The 17716-nt window shown below is 39.5% G+C and overlaps 1 protein-coding gene and 1 long non-coding RNA gene across 4 annotated transcripts in view; one reads left to right on the top strand and one right to left on the bottom strand.

The window, feature by feature from the left end:
• Nucleotides 1-11692, top strand: part of kif4a (kinesin family member 4A) — a 24353-nt gene extending 12661 nt beyond the window's left edge. Inside the window, exons 18-31 of one of the 3 annotated variants that reach the window (XM_031890353.1) lie at nucleotides 1468-1578; nucleotides 2947-3030; nucleotides 3113-3226; nucleotides 4194-4349; nucleotides 4439-4533; nucleotides 4789-4921; nucleotides 5044-5214; nucleotides 5304-5426; nucleotides 6369-6446; nucleotides 6971-7075; nucleotides 7192-7338; nucleotides 7661-7777; nucleotides 10280-10402; nucleotides 10677-11692. In XM_031890353.1, coding sequence (XP_031746213.1) covers nucleotides 1468-1578; nucleotides 2947-3030; nucleotides 3113-3226; nucleotides 4194-4349; nucleotides 4439-4533; nucleotides 4789-4921; nucleotides 5044-5214; nucleotides 5304-5426; nucleotides 6369-6446; nucleotides 6971-7075; nucleotides 7192-7338; nucleotides 7661-7777; nucleotides 10280-10402; nucleotides 10677-10877 — 1758 coding nt within the window. In that variant the 3' untranslated portion in view covers nucleotides 10878-11692. The remainder of the gene's footprint in view (nucleotides 1-1467; nucleotides 1579-2946; nucleotides 3031-3112; nucleotides 3227-4193; nucleotides 4350-4438; nucleotides 4534-4788; nucleotides 4922-5043; nucleotides 5215-5303; nucleotides 5427-6368; nucleotides 6447-6970; nucleotides 7076-7191; nucleotides 7339-7660; nucleotides 7778-10279; nucleotides 10403-10676) is intronic. The other 2 variants (NM_001006740.1, XM_031890354.1) reach the window with 2 other exon arrangements.
• LOC116406876 lies at nucleotides 8450-17716 on the bottom strand. Its single transcript, XR_004219817.1, has 3 exons — nucleotides 17054-17716; nucleotides 15923-16005; nucleotides 8450-8725 (listed from the first exon to the last, which is right to left on the bottom strand). It is a non-coding gene; the product is annotated as an uncharacterized LOC116406876 (long non-coding RNA).

Below are 17716 nucleotides of genomic sequence, written 5' to 3'. Positions count from 1 at the left end.
CCTAGTTTATATTCCAGCCAGGAACTCTGCAAGATGTCTGTATGTTAGTTCTATGTGCTTTTTTTTTCTCTCCTGCATTCCAAAAAACACTGGCAGATCAGCTGGTTCCTCATAAAATATTCCATAGGGGGGTGTGTAAATGCAATAGGAATTCCCCTTTGGATGTTAGCTGCACTGGTGCACAGTCTGATGCAAATAATATGTTGCCTTTGTATTGCACCATGAAATGTGGTAAAGCTATATAAATAAAAAGAATTATACATGGAGAATGAAGGCAGCTGTTTGGCATGGCTTGGTGTCTTCATAGAGCAACTTTGCATGGATGCTTTGCCTCAAGACAAAGGGGTGTATACCGCAAGATTCTGGTTAAGGTGGAATTACAAGTGTACCTTCTGAAAGATAATTTAAAAATGTTCAGACGTTACTTGCCATCTGTAAAGGTCAAATAGAGCAGATGACTAGTTTGGCCAAAAAACGTCCAGTAGTTGTTTATCAGGATCCAGCAGAAAATTGACCATCACACTCGTGCCGGTCAATTTTTTTGCTGGATTTCTGTGAGTACCGACTCTCTAGGCTGTGCACTGAGTCTAGTATTGGAGAAGCTAAGGGTGTGCTGGTGGTACTTTTTGTCTTCCGGTTTATCAGGACCCCACAGCATTAAGCTAAAATTCTGTGATTAAATGGGATTTCTATAATGAAGCCAAACAAAGGATTTGAAGGGAATATCTTGAAAATACCTCACCAACTGCTTTCTCTGAATGACAACTGCTGCTGCAGAGAGAGACTTAAGGGTGCTAAAATCCAAAACCCTTAATAGCACTTATGGCTTTTAAACCCTATGGCACATCTTTGCAGAAGCCAGTTGACGTGGTAGCATGGTTAAGATGAATGGTTAGAGTATTACAATATAGTGCAATACTAGGGTTTCAAGAACCACCCGGTCAAAACACTGCTTTGCTTTATTCCCCATCCCCTGCCTCTAATGTAACTGTAACACACTGCTCCTTTATCTCCTTGATAATGGGAGGCTAGAGTGCCAGTAGAGGACCTTGCTGAGCTTGGAGATGTTCCTTGGAAAAGCTACCAACACTGGCAGAGCTTTGTATACCTTATACAAGTCATGCATTTATTTAGAGAAACCATGTAAGGCTATTTAGATCAAAAATAACTATTAGTTAGCATGGTGTGCAGTAGGGATCCTCCCAAGGGAAAGCTTCCTAAGGTGAGCCGGCCATCAAGTGCAAAAAATCTTGGCTTGCTCAGGTACCTGATTTGGTCCATTAACAAGATTTGTTCTGCTTAAATGGGGAATTACTCATGTGGAACCAAATCATTAGTCAGATTGACCCGTCAAGAAGTTGTGTGCAATGAGGGTGTCGGAGCCTTGGAGACTATCTTCTGTTTTTCTCTTTTCCACACGTTCCACACTAGTCTGAATCACAACTAAGCCTTTAATCCTTTTTGCAGGGAATGAAAGTGCAGAGGGTACAACTCATGAGACAGATGAAAGAGGATGCTGAAAAGTTTCGTACCTGGAAACAACAGAAAACTAAAGAGGTTATTCAACTAAAGGAGAAGGTGAGTGTGACCTTTAAGGCTCTTGTACTAAATAGAGGGAAGGTTTACAGTATTCTGTGTAGCCCTGAAGCAGGGCTTGGTCTTTGAACAGCAGTTCTGAGGGTCAGAGGGTCTAGTGTGAGAGCTCTTTCCCAGTATATGCCCCCATAAACTAGCTATATTTCATTTCATAGCACTTTTGTTAATTGAAATATTGGAATAATTGGCTGTTTACGTATTTCAGTTTCACTTACGTTTTATAAATCAGGTTGACTTAAGGAAAGTTAAGTGAAACCCATTAGCAACACCCTATTTTAATCCCTGCATTGCTAACTTTTAGTATGATGTAGTGTGGTTTTTCCACTAGTGTACATTTTTTATTTGTGGCTTTTGAATTATTTTGCGTTCTTCAGTCTGCAATTGCAGCAGTTGTTACTTGGGTTCAAATTATTCTAGCAACCCGGCACTGTTTATAATATATCTGAATATATTGAAATAGAAATAGGAGAGGCCTGAATAGAAAGCTAAGTAAAATAAAAAGTAATTGTAGCCTGGCAGAGCAATAGTGTTGACTGCTAAGGTCAGTACTCCTCATTTTAAATCTGGAAAGTGTTAAAAGGCAAAGAATTGATAGGACATAAACAATAAACACCAGTTTAAAAAAGTTTCTAAGAACTGAGCACTCTATAACATACTAAAAGTTAACTTAAACTCGAGATGCACCAAATCCAGGATTTCAACAGGATTCGGCCAAAACCACGCACAGAATCCTAAAAAAAACATGTAATGTCTCTTTGCTAATTAGGGTTCAGTTTGGTATTTGGCCAAACTTTTCTGAAGGATTTGAGGTTTGGCCAAATCTGAAAATAGTGTATTTGGTGCATTCCTTAACTTAAACCCACAGAAACAGAAGCCCAATGGCAATAAATGAAGCTGATTACTACCTTCCAGTCTAATACATTTATAACCTTTAAACCTGTATCAAAAATGGACTGACTTTGTTTCAAGGCTATCAACATGAAAACACACTGTACTTCAATATTAAAACAAATACATTTATTAAACAGGCACATCACTGTGCAAATAAAACTTAACTAGCGCAAAACATTCCAAATAGCATTCAATATACTTTCTCAGAAATATCAAATGTGTTCACAAAATCTTCAGGCCCTGAAGAACTATAACTCTCCTTTTGTTCAGGGTTCTGAACCCACTTTTAGGGTCATATTCAGTTTCATCTAGTAACCATTCAAAGGTCAAGAAAATTGTAGCTAATACATTTATAGTAGTGGTATCATTTTCCTGTTTCATTAATCAAACAGCCAGGGAATCTTCTTTGGTATAGTAACGTACTATGCAGCTCAACATATGAAGTATATGTTTGTGTAGGACCGAAAGAGGCAATATGAGCTACTGAAACTTGAAAGGGATTTCCAGAAGCAGGCCAATGTCCTCCGCAGGAAAACCGAAGAGGTACATGATTTACTTTGCTTTTTCATTTAATTGGCCAAGATTGTTTAAGATATTTTGTAAGCTAATAGCACTCTGTCCCCAGGCGGCCACTGCCAACAAACGGCTGAAAGAGGCCTTGCTAAGACAGAAGGAGGCCATGGAGAAAAGGAAAGATTCCCAGAACAGAGGCATGGAGGGTGCTGCCTCTAGAGTAAAGGTATGCACTGAAGGCAAAATTAGGTGCCTGAGTAAAAAGTCAACATAACAGTTTTGAGCAGGGAAGCAGAGTAGTTAGGGAAGAGAATTTCTTCATGTCTGAATCCGTGTGCTCATTAAGTTCTATTTTGCTTGATTTCCGATGGCTTATGTAGATGCTACATTATCATGGGTCATAGAAAAAAAATCATAGGTCTTTTACATTTTGAAGGCCAAAGCTTGTCTTTTTGCCTGGGGCATAACAAGATAATTTATCAGGCAACTGAAGGGGGAGTCCTTTTATGAGGGAGATCTTTCCTATGAGTGTAGGTACCACTTTTCCAAGGCCAGTTACACATCGCTCATAACCTTTTGATAAAATGGTGCAACCTGTGCACAAATCAGGAGTTGTCATGGGTTAGTCAAATATGAAACCTATTGGACTTGGAAAAATTAAGCAAGTATACCAAGGTATCTTATTTGTTTCAGTAAGCATTTAAGATTGCCTACCATTGTTTCCTTATTGGATTGAGTTTAGTAGAACAGCTGCTGTTTGTTGCACTCACTATTTTCATTTATTACTCCCTAAAGTGGACCAAAATAACTGCTTTTCCATGTTATCTCCCCTCCAAAAGTAGCTTGTTTGGGGCAGTGTTTTATTTTTCTTACATTTTTAACTAACTAATCTACACTGATACACAGAGAATAGGACACAAGTTGTTGAAGTTCCAATTACTCATTGTAAATGCCGAAAGAATTAGGGCTCGTGGAAGTTGCGCGGTGAAATCGCGGAAGTTGGGATGGCATACGCCGCCGCATATGCCATCCCACCGGCAATTTACATTTTCGCCGGTGGGATGGCAATCCGGGGAGATCACCCGCGAACAGGGAGATTTGTCGCGGGCGACTAATCTCCCCGTGTGCCAGAGCCCTTAGATGTAAAGAATAGCAGCTGTACTGAGTACATTTTTCCCCTTTTTTCCACATAGAGCTGGCTGGCTAATGAGGTTGAAGTGCTTGTCAGCACAGAAGAGGCACAGAGACATCTAAATGACCTCCTGGAGGACAGAAAAATCTTGGCCCAAGATATAGCACAGCTGAAACAGAAGAAGGATGCTGGCGAGCGAATCCCGACCAAAATGCGGGTATGCAAGCAATACAATATCAGCCAGGATTTCAGATTTTTATTTGCCTTCTGCTACTTACAATTCTCTTGGCTGGATTTCTTCTTCAGAGGCGCACTTACACTGTTGCAGAACTGGAAAACATGGAGGAAGAATCTTCTGTCACCAAGCAGATTGAGAGCTTAGAGACAGAGATGGAGCTCAGGTAAAAATTTAGGCCTGTGTCAAGGATAAACCTAAATCTATTTAACAAATGTACAATTTGTAACAATCCTTATGCCCATTTGCCATAGAACTGAATGTAGCAATTTAGGATGGGTGACATACTTGGCTGTGTTATAATTGTTTTGGCAGAACTGTTAGCATTGTACACAAATGCTTGATAAGGGGTGTCTGCCTTCCATTTGTTTAGTTGGTGACTTTTTTTGATATAAGCACTCTTTATGTATTTGTGCTATAGGAGTGCTCAGATAGCTGATTTGCAGCAGAAGTTGCTGGATGCAGACGCTGAAGAGGAAATGGTGAAACGGAGGTGGGAAACCATCACCAACATTATGGAGGCAAAATGTGCTCTTAAGTACCTGATAACTGAGGTAAGCATGCAAACCATTATTATCAGATTACAGAAAGCCTATTTAACACTGGGCAGCAGTGCTGCATCAAGTCATTGAGGCTTGGTATAATATTTAATTTAATATCTTGTCACTCTTTCTAGCTTGTCTCGTCCAAAGTAGCGGTCAGTAAACTAGAAAGCAGCGTAAAGCAGAACAGGGCTCACATTGCTGATCTGCAAAAGACCATCTTTGAGGAGAGGAATCAGATGGCAGAGATGGAAACTGAGCATCAGAGCCAACTCATGCAATTGGAGCAGCAACATCAGGAGAAGGTCAGTTTGGTTTGTGACCAAAGCTTTTGTGCAGCCCTGTAAGAGTTCTGATTGGTTTTTCTAATTATTAGCTTGTTTCACCATCCTAGATCCTTTACTTGTTGAGCCAACTGCAGCAGAAGCAAGCGCCAGTACCTGTACAGGTGGAAGAGCCACCAGCAGAGCAAATGACTGAGCGGGAGAAGCAACTAATGGAGAGACTGAGGTTCCAGGTAATTATTTTGCAGCTCCTTGTGACTGGAATTGCATCTCTTCATGTTTCACTTGCAGCTAAAAACCTGTTAAAGGGTGTATATCACACCTAGCTCGGAGGTGCAGTCTAATAGAGCACTCTTTAGGAAGAAGCAATACCAAAACTTGCTCTTGGTCTGCGCTATGGGAGAAGGAACTCACAGTGCAGCTACTGTATTCTAAATAGCTAATCTGCAATGCAAACATGACTTCCCCAGCCCTGTTGGACCTTAAACAGCAGTGCCCGTTGCTGTATAGTAACTTAGTAATTTCCTTAAACTATCAGCTTTGTTGATATACTTACATAGGGTTGAAAAAAGACCATTGTCCATCAAGTTCAACCCATCCAAGTAAACCCAGCACACACAAACCTATACTTTCCTATCTATACACTCACATTCATAAACTATATATATATACAAACATTAATACTAACTGTAGATATTAGTATCACAATAGCCTTGGATACTATGCTTGTTCAAGAACTCATCCAGGCCCCTCTTAAAGGCATTAATAGAATCTGCCATTACCACATCACTAGGAAGGGCATTCCCCAACCTCACTGCCCTCACCGTGAAAAAACACCTACACTGCTTCAAAGGGAAGCTCCGTTCCTCTAATCGTTTTTATGGGAAAAAAGAACACCCCCTATCTGCCTATAATCCCCTCTAATGTACTTGTACTTTATATAAATGAATTGCTAATGGCAGCTACTGGGTGACTGGATTTTTACTCTAGAATTATGCATATAGGATCACTCCGTAACAGGCAGCTGTAGTATAGTGGGTTTTTCACACCAATAAACTAATTTGTTCAAACCATGTCAATTGGGCAGCTGGTGTGAACTGCATGACCATCAAAACTACCTTATGTAAATGCCTGTTACTTTTCATAATGTATTTTTTTTTTTTTTTTTTTTGCAGGATGAAGAAATAGAGAAAATGAAGGAATTGTGTGAAAAGAATCAACAGTTGTTGCAAGAAAATGACATGTATAAGCAGGTGAGCAGCCTGTCACAGGGAGAGCATGGCCTTCACCTCAAGTGGCTTTAAACACTTTTTTTAGATTTAATAGTTAAATTAATATAAAATGTAAATAACTATATGAATATAGATTAATGTAAAATATGTTTAGAAATACGTGATAATTATGATCAGTCACAAATTGTATCAAACCACACAATATCAAATCATATGGGTACACACTCAAGCCATTCATACTATGAGGAGCTGTTGCTTTGCAATATATCATAATGCAAAAGTCATTCCAGATCTCTGCTGTACTCATAAAGAACATGACTGTCACAGCCCATGTTCCTTCATTTTATATCCTGCTGGGAACTCTGGCATCGATAGCGGGCACTACTGAATGTATTTTGAGAACCCAAAGTGTGTTTTGCCAAAGATGCTTCTTTGGGGCCCCACTGGATGTAAAATATGGAAACTTGCTACAATGTATTCTGTGGGCATAAAGGTTTAAAATGGTGTTCTCTGCCCCTTTAACTGACTTTTTTTTTTCCCTACAGAAACTGGCCCTCCTTCACGTTGCAAGTGGAAAGAAGCTGCACAACATCCTACCAACAGCTGTATTGAACTCACCAGACTCGCCCTTTGATTTTGTCCCACCTAAGGTAACAATCCCTTAATTATTTTACTCCAAACCCCTTTTAACCCAACTTTGTTTTTAATCCTAATGCTCACACTAAGTGCTGCTCCTAAAAATAAATCTGCATTGTTTCCATACCAGCCAAGAGGCAAAAGGCGGACAAATGCAAAAGCTGCTGCGGTTATCTTAGAGGACCTGCTGTCCGAGTCCGAATCAGAGGGCGAATCGGATGATAAAAACTGGGAACCAGGAAATAATTCAAAACAGAGCAAGAAACTTCCAAGCGGGGTAAGCAGCAGCAACTGTAAAGCCTTTCAACTTGGGTCGCCCCCTGTCTGGTTTTCACTTTTAGGCCAGGTCAAAACTGGCTGGCTGGGTTTCAGAGCTCAGAGACAAAACTCTATCTGCCTCATCTGTGGGCCAAGGGTTACACACACATTCTTTATTTCCATCAATGAGAAGCTATCTTAAGCACTTTTATTGGAGATGTCAGCCTAACGCATAGCCCTAACTCCTAATGATATGTATGATGTTCATTGTATAGTGCAGATTTAGAATTACTCCTCTCTGCTAACTGTACAACTTTCCATTCCTCCTTCCATATTCCCAGTGCTCATGCAAGGCTCGTTGTGGTAACAAAATGTGTGGCTGCAGGAAAACCAAGCAGAACTGCTCTGATGATTGTTTCTGTGACCCCTCCAAATGTCGAAACAGAGATAACAGTATGGTAAGCAATCAGTCTTTCCTTGTATCCAGATTGCTTTTCCTGCGGTACTCATAAACTTTTTTTAAGTTGCCCAATCGTCGGCTGCTGAATCAGTCTCTAATGGCCAGATTTGCCAATGAATTTTCTTGTATATGGGACCAAAATGAATGTTATCTTATTTGATATCTAATAAGGGCTTTTATTGATCTGGCTGGGCAAAAAAAAAAAATCCCATCAGCACCATGGATGCAGTCATGACTGGGCTCTGCACAAGCTGTCCCATGTCAAGGAACTTTAACCCTAGGGATAAAGGTTCATATTGGCCTTGTGTGATCCATCCAAGCTACCTGCATGTGAAAGTGGCCTATTGTAATAGAAGGCTCTGACAGACCAAACTACCTGTTTGCACACTGCCTTAATCCAACCACAAATTTCCATAATACCCTTTAAAGTAACTCCAAAAAATGAAGGCACACAAAGTTCACTTCAGTTGTTCCTGTTTAAATCAATAGATGACAGTGGTAATGTAGGACATCTGCCAGCTAAAATCTGTAGGCTGAGAAACTGCCCTTGCTATAAGGTGATATTTGTGTTTAACAATACATTAGGGGACAAATTATGAATATGTATCCTAAAAGGATAGTTCACCTGTCAGGCCCAAAAATTAATAACGCAAGAACACCTAGATTCTGTCTTAAAGAAATCAGATAAGATTTAATTTACATCGATGGGGAAACAATGTACAAATGTATCATGCCTTTTCCAAAAGCCCCCACTGCCCCCATATCTTGTCCAATATTCCCTTTATCTGTCCATCTTCGTGAAGCTTCTCCTGACGCTTGACCACTTGCGATAACAGAATTTCTGGACTTTCCAAAACATCACGTGACATCTGGGGTCCTCCGATAGCGTGGGGTGACGATGTATGATTCAGCATATAGCAGTTAATCATTCCTTATCTGTAAACAACTTGAACAACATAAAATGATCAAAACAATTTGTTAAATGTCTAAACATTTGCCACAACTTCTTGCTAGTTCTAAATATACTAGTAGGCCTAAAGCCTATATACCTATGGTTAAACCTGTCCTCACATTCCCTCCTCTTGGCCCTGATTAGGGCCACACCTATTACCCTTCTTAACTTCAGAAATATGGGACCTCAGGATGAGTACTTTGCATCACGCAAGCTCTATTAGCTAAACATGCTACAGGAAGATGTTTTGTCTGAGGAGACCTGTCCTCCATTCCCCTCCTCCCATAATTCTGATCTGTCCCTACTCTATATAGAGGAGGTAACACATCCTAAATACAATATATTCACAGCAATCAAAGTAATCTGTGTTTCTTAAGCAGTATTGTTTTACTACTGCGTAATTTTTCCCAGCACATTTATACCAAACTTCATACACTGAAACCAAAAATCTATCGTGTTTTTCACAATTTCCTTGTGGCGCAATAAGATGGTCAAGCGGCTCCCACGTTTCTCTTGGTGGGGACCCATTCTTCCATCTCACTTTGTAAAGCATATTATCGTTATCTATTTTGCACCCTACTATCTTACGGAGCCCACTTGTATGTTGTGGCGTCTCATCAACAATATTGGTGATCAAAGTGTTAGATTGTAGCAACATATTAAAAGAATCTGATGAAATTTCTTTCCATTGTTTGTTCCAACAATCAATTACAAGCTCATCACACGATGTGAGATGTATAGAAGGTTCCCATGTATCATCACTTGGAGGATATCCTGCCCATCTTACTCTGTAATGGAAGTTAACCTTTATTATGTTATACAATACCCTCTTCCTAGCAACTTTGCAATTGATTTTCATTAATTTTTTGACATTATTTACCTTCATCTGCATTTTTCCAGCATTCAAATGGGGGTCACTGACCCCGGCAGCCAAAAACTATTGCTCTGTGAGGCTAAACATATTATTTTTTATTACTTATCTTTCTATTCAGTCCCTCTCCTATTCATATTCCAGTCTCTCATGTAAACCACTGGCTGGTTGCTTGTTAAATAAGACCGTAGCAACCAGACTAGAGTGCTGCTGAGCAAAAAAGCTAAATAGAAATTTAAAAAAAAAAACTATAAAAATGAACAATTGCAAAGTGTCTCAGTATCCGCATCTACATCATATTAAAAGTTAATTTCAAGGTGAACTGCCCCTTTAATCTATGAGAGCTCCATAGACTTGATGGGGCTTTGTTGGGAAAAACCTGGGAAGATAGATTTTCATTTTCACTGTTACTGGTTCTTTAACAGCTTTCAGTTCTGCTTGCTAATAACACCAATGATGAATGTTGCAAAATAGACTGCTTGGAGCAATATGGCTGTGTACATATGCCCAGCAGTGTTAACCATAATGAAAAGCAATTGAGTACCTTTATGTTATGGCACGAAATGTAATGATAATGAGAACAAGTTCCTCTGGGTACTGTATTGCTCTTCTCTCTGACAAGGCCAGTGTATTCTGAGACTGATTCTTAGTGATATAACCTACTGTCTTTTCTTTAGGATGAGGGAAATGCAGACGATCAATCCCATGAATCTGAGAACTCTATAAAGATTGATTACCCAGGAGATGTAACAGCTGGGGGCTCATTCTTCACTCCTCCCTGCGTGACACCCACTAAGAAGGTATATATTCTATGGCCCCTGTCTGGCTTCCTGCTCCATACGAAATGCATGCTTCTATAAAAACACACCCTAACAATGTATATTTCTGATTAAAAAAACAATCTATTAGAGGTTTTTTAAAGTTGGGGGGTAAAGACCTGGCACGTATTCTATATAACTAACATGTAGTTGAATTAAAGAAACAATGCCAGTGATAAAGCCTGTAAAACTAAAGGCCAAACCAACTGATTACTGTGCAAGAGGGGCCAATCATTTCTCTGCTTTATATGCCCAGGTGCTACGTGAGATAAGTGACATTGGTCAGGTTCTGTCTATCAAGCTGCAACGCAAGCCAAGCACTGTTCCTGCTTCTGTGTCTATAATGGAATCACAGGAGAACCAAACCTCCTCCATCTTGAAGAAAAAGAAGAAAGCCTTGTGCAACAGCAACACCAGCTTCTTCTCTGGCTGCTCCCCAATTACAGAGGATGAGTAGAGCCGGCCTCTCAGTCCCATCCGTCCTACTGCTATTTCCATGTTTCACGATACTCTTCAATACCTAGTACCATTATAGTGCCTGGCACTGACTAAAGCTCTAACCAAGTACATCTGTGCAAGATAGTCACACCCAAGCAAAGCAGGTTTTAATGCATGCAGTCCCATGCAGTCTGTGATGGTAGCACGTGCTATGGACAGCTGAAACACGTACTTAGAAATTAGCAATTACAAATTAAATATTAACTTGATTTGTAAATATTTATGTGTTTGTGTAGCGGGCGAGCCCGTGTTTCTGTGTTGCAAGTCCAAAATGTTTCTGAGCACTGGCTGGTGTTGCTTTTGGCAGTGGTCCAAAATAGATTTAGGAAAAATGTTGGCCTTAAATATAGTGCCTTTTGATACAGACAAGTTTAGTGTTAGCCAAAAGGTAACTAGTCAAACTGTGTAGTCTTAAAGCCATCTGTTTTGTTTCAGTTTATAACCTAATAGCTATTAGCCATTTACCACTCCCAGCATTCTCTTGGCAGTATAGCTGATGGCTGACTCATACGGGTCACATAGTCCTGTAACTGCTCTTTGCCCAGCAGGCAGCCTGCCCCTGGTCAATAATTTTCTCATGGATACCACTGAAAGCCATGATAGGCACCATCTCCCCAGCCAGAACAGTCACCCTAATCTTGTAGGTGTCTTAAGTCTTGTGCAGCTTCTTGTTCTAGACCTTTTATGTATAATTTTAGCAGGAATGAGTCCTACGTGGCTGTTCATATTTTTTTTAATGTTTGTAATTTTATTACTAATAAAATATAAACAAATGTTTTTGTTCTATTATTCACTAACCCACACCGAGCTTTCCTCTTAAACAGAGAAACTAGTTAGTAATGTAACATTACTTGTTAATAACTTGTTAGTTACTTAATGTAACATTAATGTTACAGTAATAGTAACATTTTACATTTGCTAAGCAGGAAAAGCCAAGTAGCACCAAAAAATTTACTTTATTCATTAAAATACCTTGCACTCTTACCCTGCACTTATAAAATGCTGTCCTTGTTGCAGAAGTTATAGTTTAGCAGTTAACCAGTTGGCTCCATTAGGGCCCTTTTTGCATAACAGAGAAGATATTTAATGTCTTGTAAGCAGGAGTAAGATGATCAATTGCTCACTTCATGCCTATAGGATATATGTAAAACGTATTAAAGTGCAATACTGGCTCTCACCAATTGATGTCATCATTGTGCTAATTCTAAAATAATTGATTTAAAAGTCCATTCTGTAAAAAGAAAAAAAAACTATAGTATCTAGAACTGTAATTTTCTATAAAATATTACTTTAATAATCTATTTTCATTGACAACACAGATTCTGACGCACTCCACGCATTTGATTAACTGTCAGAAAAGTGGTGATAAAGGTGATGATAAATTAATAAATAATTTAATAAATACAATTAAGGTTAAATATTGCTTGGAATCCATTCGGATTGCCAACTAATTCTTTCAGCTGAGTTTCATTGTCAGATACTGGTATAAATCTGGCATTGCAACAGTCACCTGCATTTTTCCCTCAGGTGGAGGGAGGAAAGCAGATCACCTGTTGATCCATTGACAGCCTGTGTGGGGCTACACAGCGGATTTCGGTGTAGAAACATCAAACTATGTGCGTTTGTGCCGATATCTGCACCTTGTAGATCCACACGGACCAGTGTCCCTGCCAATGGAGTTACAGGAAGGAGCACCATGACAATACTTGCCTCCATGATCTGCTCCGTGTGCCCCTGGCCTAATGCTCTGCGTAACATGTTGATGCTATTTAGTAAAATATAGGATGAATAATGTATAGTCCCCTGACTACTTTCATATAGAGCCACAAAACGTTTAAGGTGGGTTAGATAAGAAAAGTCACCAATATATCTGCTCTATTAACAAATGAATGGTACAGTCATTGGGGGGGGGGCTCCAGGTTGTTAGGACCCCCAGTGATTTCAGTCACCTAAAGGATCTAAGCCCTCTGCTTCTCTGAGCACACTTACATTACTGAGCAATTTCCATTTATCTTTTTAAGTGATTTCTGAGAGCATACAGCAAATCTTATCTAATGCAAATATATCAGAAACTGAAAAAAATAGAAAATGAATGTAAATTGCTCAGAAAAGCACCGAGTTAGCATACATCAATTCATTTTTGGGTTTATCTCTCCTTAAATTCCAACTTTGCCACTGAGCATTGCAATGCCACCTTGTGTCAGTGGACCCGTTTAAGCTGGGTGAATGCACAGTACAGAAGTAAGCAAAGTTTGGAATTTCAGTGCTTTTAAGTGAAAAAAATCATGAAGAAAGTGCCATTGGTTTATTTACTAGCCAGTAAAATAAGAGTAGTCCAAGGGTCCAAAGAATTGCAAAGCATGATTTAATTTTCAACCTTTGTAGCGAGTGATATTTTTATGGGCTGTTCCTGTACAGAGCAAAGAAGTCAGGTTTTATTATAGTTATCATTAGTTATCATTCTTTTACAACGTAACCCCTTTGGGCATAATAAATCAGCCCTTGAATGTTATTGTGTTTGTACCAGCCTGTCACATACGCAGTGTCAGTTTTATATGTGGATCTTAACCCCAGAAATGATCTTGATGGTGCTCCTCTAAGCACTTTTGCAGTGTAGACAGGCTGAGGCTGAATGAATGGAACTGACGCGTGTGGCTTCCATGATACCTTAAATAAAAATAGTTGTAAAATGCCCCATTAACTAGTATTTAAACAGATTGTTTACAATTAAATTACATTTTAGCATTTTGTAGATTATTATTTTTTAATAATTTGCACCTCGTCTTCATTTTTTATTTGTGGTTTTGGAATTATTGGCCTTTTTGTGCAGCAGGTAACTGGTTGCTAGGGTGCAAATTATACTAGCAACAAGGCAGTGGTTTGAAGAAGAAACTAGAATATGAATAGGAGTGGCTCTGAATAGATAGATAAGTAATAAAAAGTAACAATGAAAATAAAATTGTAGCCCCACAGAGAGAGTTTTTTGGTTGTCTGGGTCATTTGCCCCCTTTTTGAAAGCTGGAAAAAGTCATAAAAGGAAAGCAAATAATTATAAAATGATTAAAAAAAAAAAAAACCACCAATTAAAAAGTTGCTAACAACTGGCAATTCTATAACATAATAAAAGTTAACTTGAGGTGAACCACCCCTTTAAGAAAGTAAAATACTGAGTATTCTCACAGTGGCTCTTTGTAACGTATTCTATACCTTTTCAGACCTACTGAAATCAAATGAAGCTTTGGGCTGGGGTTTTATTTTGCTCTTTAGAATGTAGTTGTAGAGCAGCACCTAAATGAATAGCTCATTATAAGTCCAGCTCCTTTGTGTCTCTTCTTGTTTCAACTTCTCTTCCAGAGAGTTGGCAATGGTGTGGTGAGACCACAGGGGGCAGGGGGCCACTCTTTTCCTGGGTGCCAAAGCTCCTTGCCCTGTTTGATGTGACTTATTTCTAGCAGATGTCATCTCTGTATAATGTATAAGCTTTATATAATATATGTGTGTGCGTGTGTGTGTGTATATATCTATAAAAAAAGCTGCCTGGATTAGTTCTGTCTGGTTCTGTGTGCATTTCATCTGCACTGCTGGAAGTTTCCCATTTATTTCATATTCCCTGATAAACAAGGGTTTGGTCTCTTACATCCTTTCATGTTCTGACATGAGAATGCAATGTCTTTATCTGGCAGTCAGTCACAGTATATGTGTGGGTGCCACACTGTTTGCTTCCTATTGTCTTTACATGTATACACAAAAAAATTCCAATTTACCCCTCCCTTTTTATTTTTTTGGGTGAATAAAAATAAAAAGGCACATGGAAGGTAAAAACACAGGAACAGTAAGAATGGGATGTGCTATCGCACTAGCACTAAATAAAATGTGGCATCTCCCTCTGTCTGGTCATGTATGTGCAATCATGTGTAGGGACCATAAAAATGCCTTTTACTACAGAAGTGCAGTCCTATTTTCCAGATATTAAAACTAAAAATACATGTAGGGATTGCCATACACTTTGGCCTAAATAAACAATGTAAACTTGTGTTTATAAATTTAGATAGATATAATATCAATATGTTCCTAGCACACAGATTGAAGTGTACACAATATTATGAATATGAGCTGCCATGCAGACTGTTTGGCCAGATACGCTCTCCATTAGACACCATTTTACTTTTAATTATTAACTGGTGCAATGTCACTGATATAATTGGAGAATGCTATAGCCTTAACGAGACAAGCAGTATTGCCAGGGTCGGACTGGGATGGTGGGACACCGGGAAAAAACCTGGTGGACCCCAGCCCTAGTGTGCCCTGCCAACCCAGAACCAATCCCTGCCGGGAAGCAGATTTCCCAGCAAATCCCATCTACCTCCCTCCCCAGATTGTGCCTAGGTAAGTATAAGCTATATGCACCTTTATATGGTGATCAGCTGCCCAAAACCACTCAGTCTGCCATAAACTCAAGTCCTTAATGTGGTTGTTCACCATTAAATTAACTTTTAGTATGATGTAGACAGTAATATTTGGAGCCAATTTTCAATTGGTCTTCATTTTTAGTTTTTGGCGGTTTTGCAGTTATTTAGCTTTTTGTTCAGCAGCTCTTCAGTTTGGATTTTCAGCTGCTATCTGGTTGCTATGGTTTGGTTTACCTTAGCAACCAGGCATAAGAGACTAGAATATCCATAGGAGAAGGACCGAATAAAAAGATAAGTAATAAAAAAATAACAATAATAATAAAATGATAAGCTCACAGAGCAATAGGTTTTTGGCTGCCGGTGTCAGTGACCCCCATTTAAAAGCTGGAAATATGTAGAGGAGGCAAACAATTTATAAACTATAAAAATAAATAAATAATGAAGACCAATTGCAAATTCTATAACATGCTAAAAGTTAACGTTAGGGTAACCACCCCTTTATTACACATACTCCAAGATCCTGAAGTTTGCTATGTACCAAACCCTTGTTTATTTTGCATTGGCTCCCGCTGCAGAATAAAGAGCAGGAAGTTACCGTCAAACAAATTTTCATTTCATGTAAATCTCCAAGCAGTTTTGTTTCCCGAACAGACGTCAAGATGTGTCAGACACTATTTCCTTAAACAAAAAGCAAACACAACAGGTAAATCACAGACAAAACAGAAGCAGTGGGAAAACACATTATCCTGCCTACTACATGCACATGCACCTACCCAGGTATTTCTGGTCCCTTTCATGGATTTCTAAATTTTGGGAGAATCTCATGTTGCTGACAAATTCCATATAGTTGTTGGTTAAGTGAGTCTCCAGTGTAATCACCTAAAAGCCCTGGATGTTCTAGGGGCATTATATACTGTATGAAAGTAAACGTTCTGCTTGCTAGAACTAAAAACTGAAACCACCCCACTACGAATCCGCATAGCCCCACTTCCTAGTGGTTAAAAAGGGATTCTGAGGAATCGAGTGAGTGAGGTAAGAGTGTATTAGGAAACATTTACATCCACAAATGCAGCGGGCAACTTGCGCTTTTCCCCACAGTAAGTTCACCTAAAACCACATGAAAGGTACTTGCATCCAAATGTGCTATTCGATTTTCCTTAAAGTTGCACTCGGCGCCACTCAGTCCTTCCTGCCTTCCATTCTAAATCAGGTGCTGCTGCACCTATTGACACAGGAAACTGACTAGGCAGTAGCTTCAGGGTTCCATTGGCGCCCTGTGTCAATGGGTGTCAACCGATGTCATTCGCACCAATGAACACCGAAATGACGCCAGGCAAACTTAGAAAGTATTTGGCACAAATATACAAACATACATTGGGAAAAGCAGTGTACTGTGGGAGAATAATTTGGCAATTGCACACCGTGTCTAGGTAAGTGATTGTGCCCTATTATGTGTACATACACGCAAAGAAACTCTTATTACCTTAGACTGAGCTAAATTGCATATAAAGGTTAATAAAGTATCACGCATGGAATACCAGTACTTGAGCCTTTGCTTATTTGAACTTAAATTTAACATAAGAAAATACCAGAATGCACTGATCTATCACCAAATCAGAAAAAATAAATGGTCTGAAGTTTTGAGCACATCTAATTCTCTTGCATCTAGGCTGTTAGACATATGGGCTGTTGGACCTGCACAGTACACTAGATTCTTGGTTTATACCTGTCTGTCAGGCAGCAGAACATAAGTACACCCTGCAGAGCCTTTATAGAGGCCTCTCTGAACAGCCTGTGGTTCTGAACAGCCTTGGGTCCTGTCAGCCCTTTCCAGCCACTGGTATGATTTCCCAATTTCAGTCATGTCAATGGTACATTTCATGCAGTGTCTTATGGCACTTTACTGCTTGATCTTCCTTCCATATCTGCTGCTGGCTCAGGCACTCTCTCAGCGGCTCATATTTGGGTGCCATTTTACCAATGTACTGCTGGATACTATGTGTTTTATCCAGGACCCTTGACACTCCCATCCTTATTCCAGCTGGGGTACATTATCTAGGTGTTGGACTTGGTCTGGAAACTTTCATACATAGTGAGGACCTTCTGGGTCTTCACATCAGCAGACTTCATGTCTTCCTGCCATCTTGCTATACTGCCAGGGTATCTGACAATTGGCAGGGTATACGTGTTGATGGTATGTGTCATGTCTCCAGCACAGCTTCCATCATTTTCGCTGTTTATTGTGCTCATTAGCAGTGAACTCCCTCTGCTGACTGTTTGCTGCAAATGCAGCCATTCATTTTCTGTAACCTATGACCTCATGGAACCACCACACTTCCTGCCATGTGATGTTTGCAATGCTTTGTGGGAGTACAGACTCCATTTTATA

Source organism: Xenopus tropicalis, chromosome 8 (genome assembly GCF_000004195.4).
Source record: "Xenopus tropicalis strain Nigerian chromosome 8, UCB_Xtro_10.0, whole genome shotgun sequence".
Classification (NCBI taxonomy): domain Eukaryota; kingdom Metazoa; phylum Chordata; class Amphibia; order Anura; family Pipidae; genus Xenopus; species Xenopus tropicalis.
The sequence above is the reverse complement of the archived record's forward strand: the minus strand, read 5'-3'. Positions and strand labels throughout refer to the sequence as shown.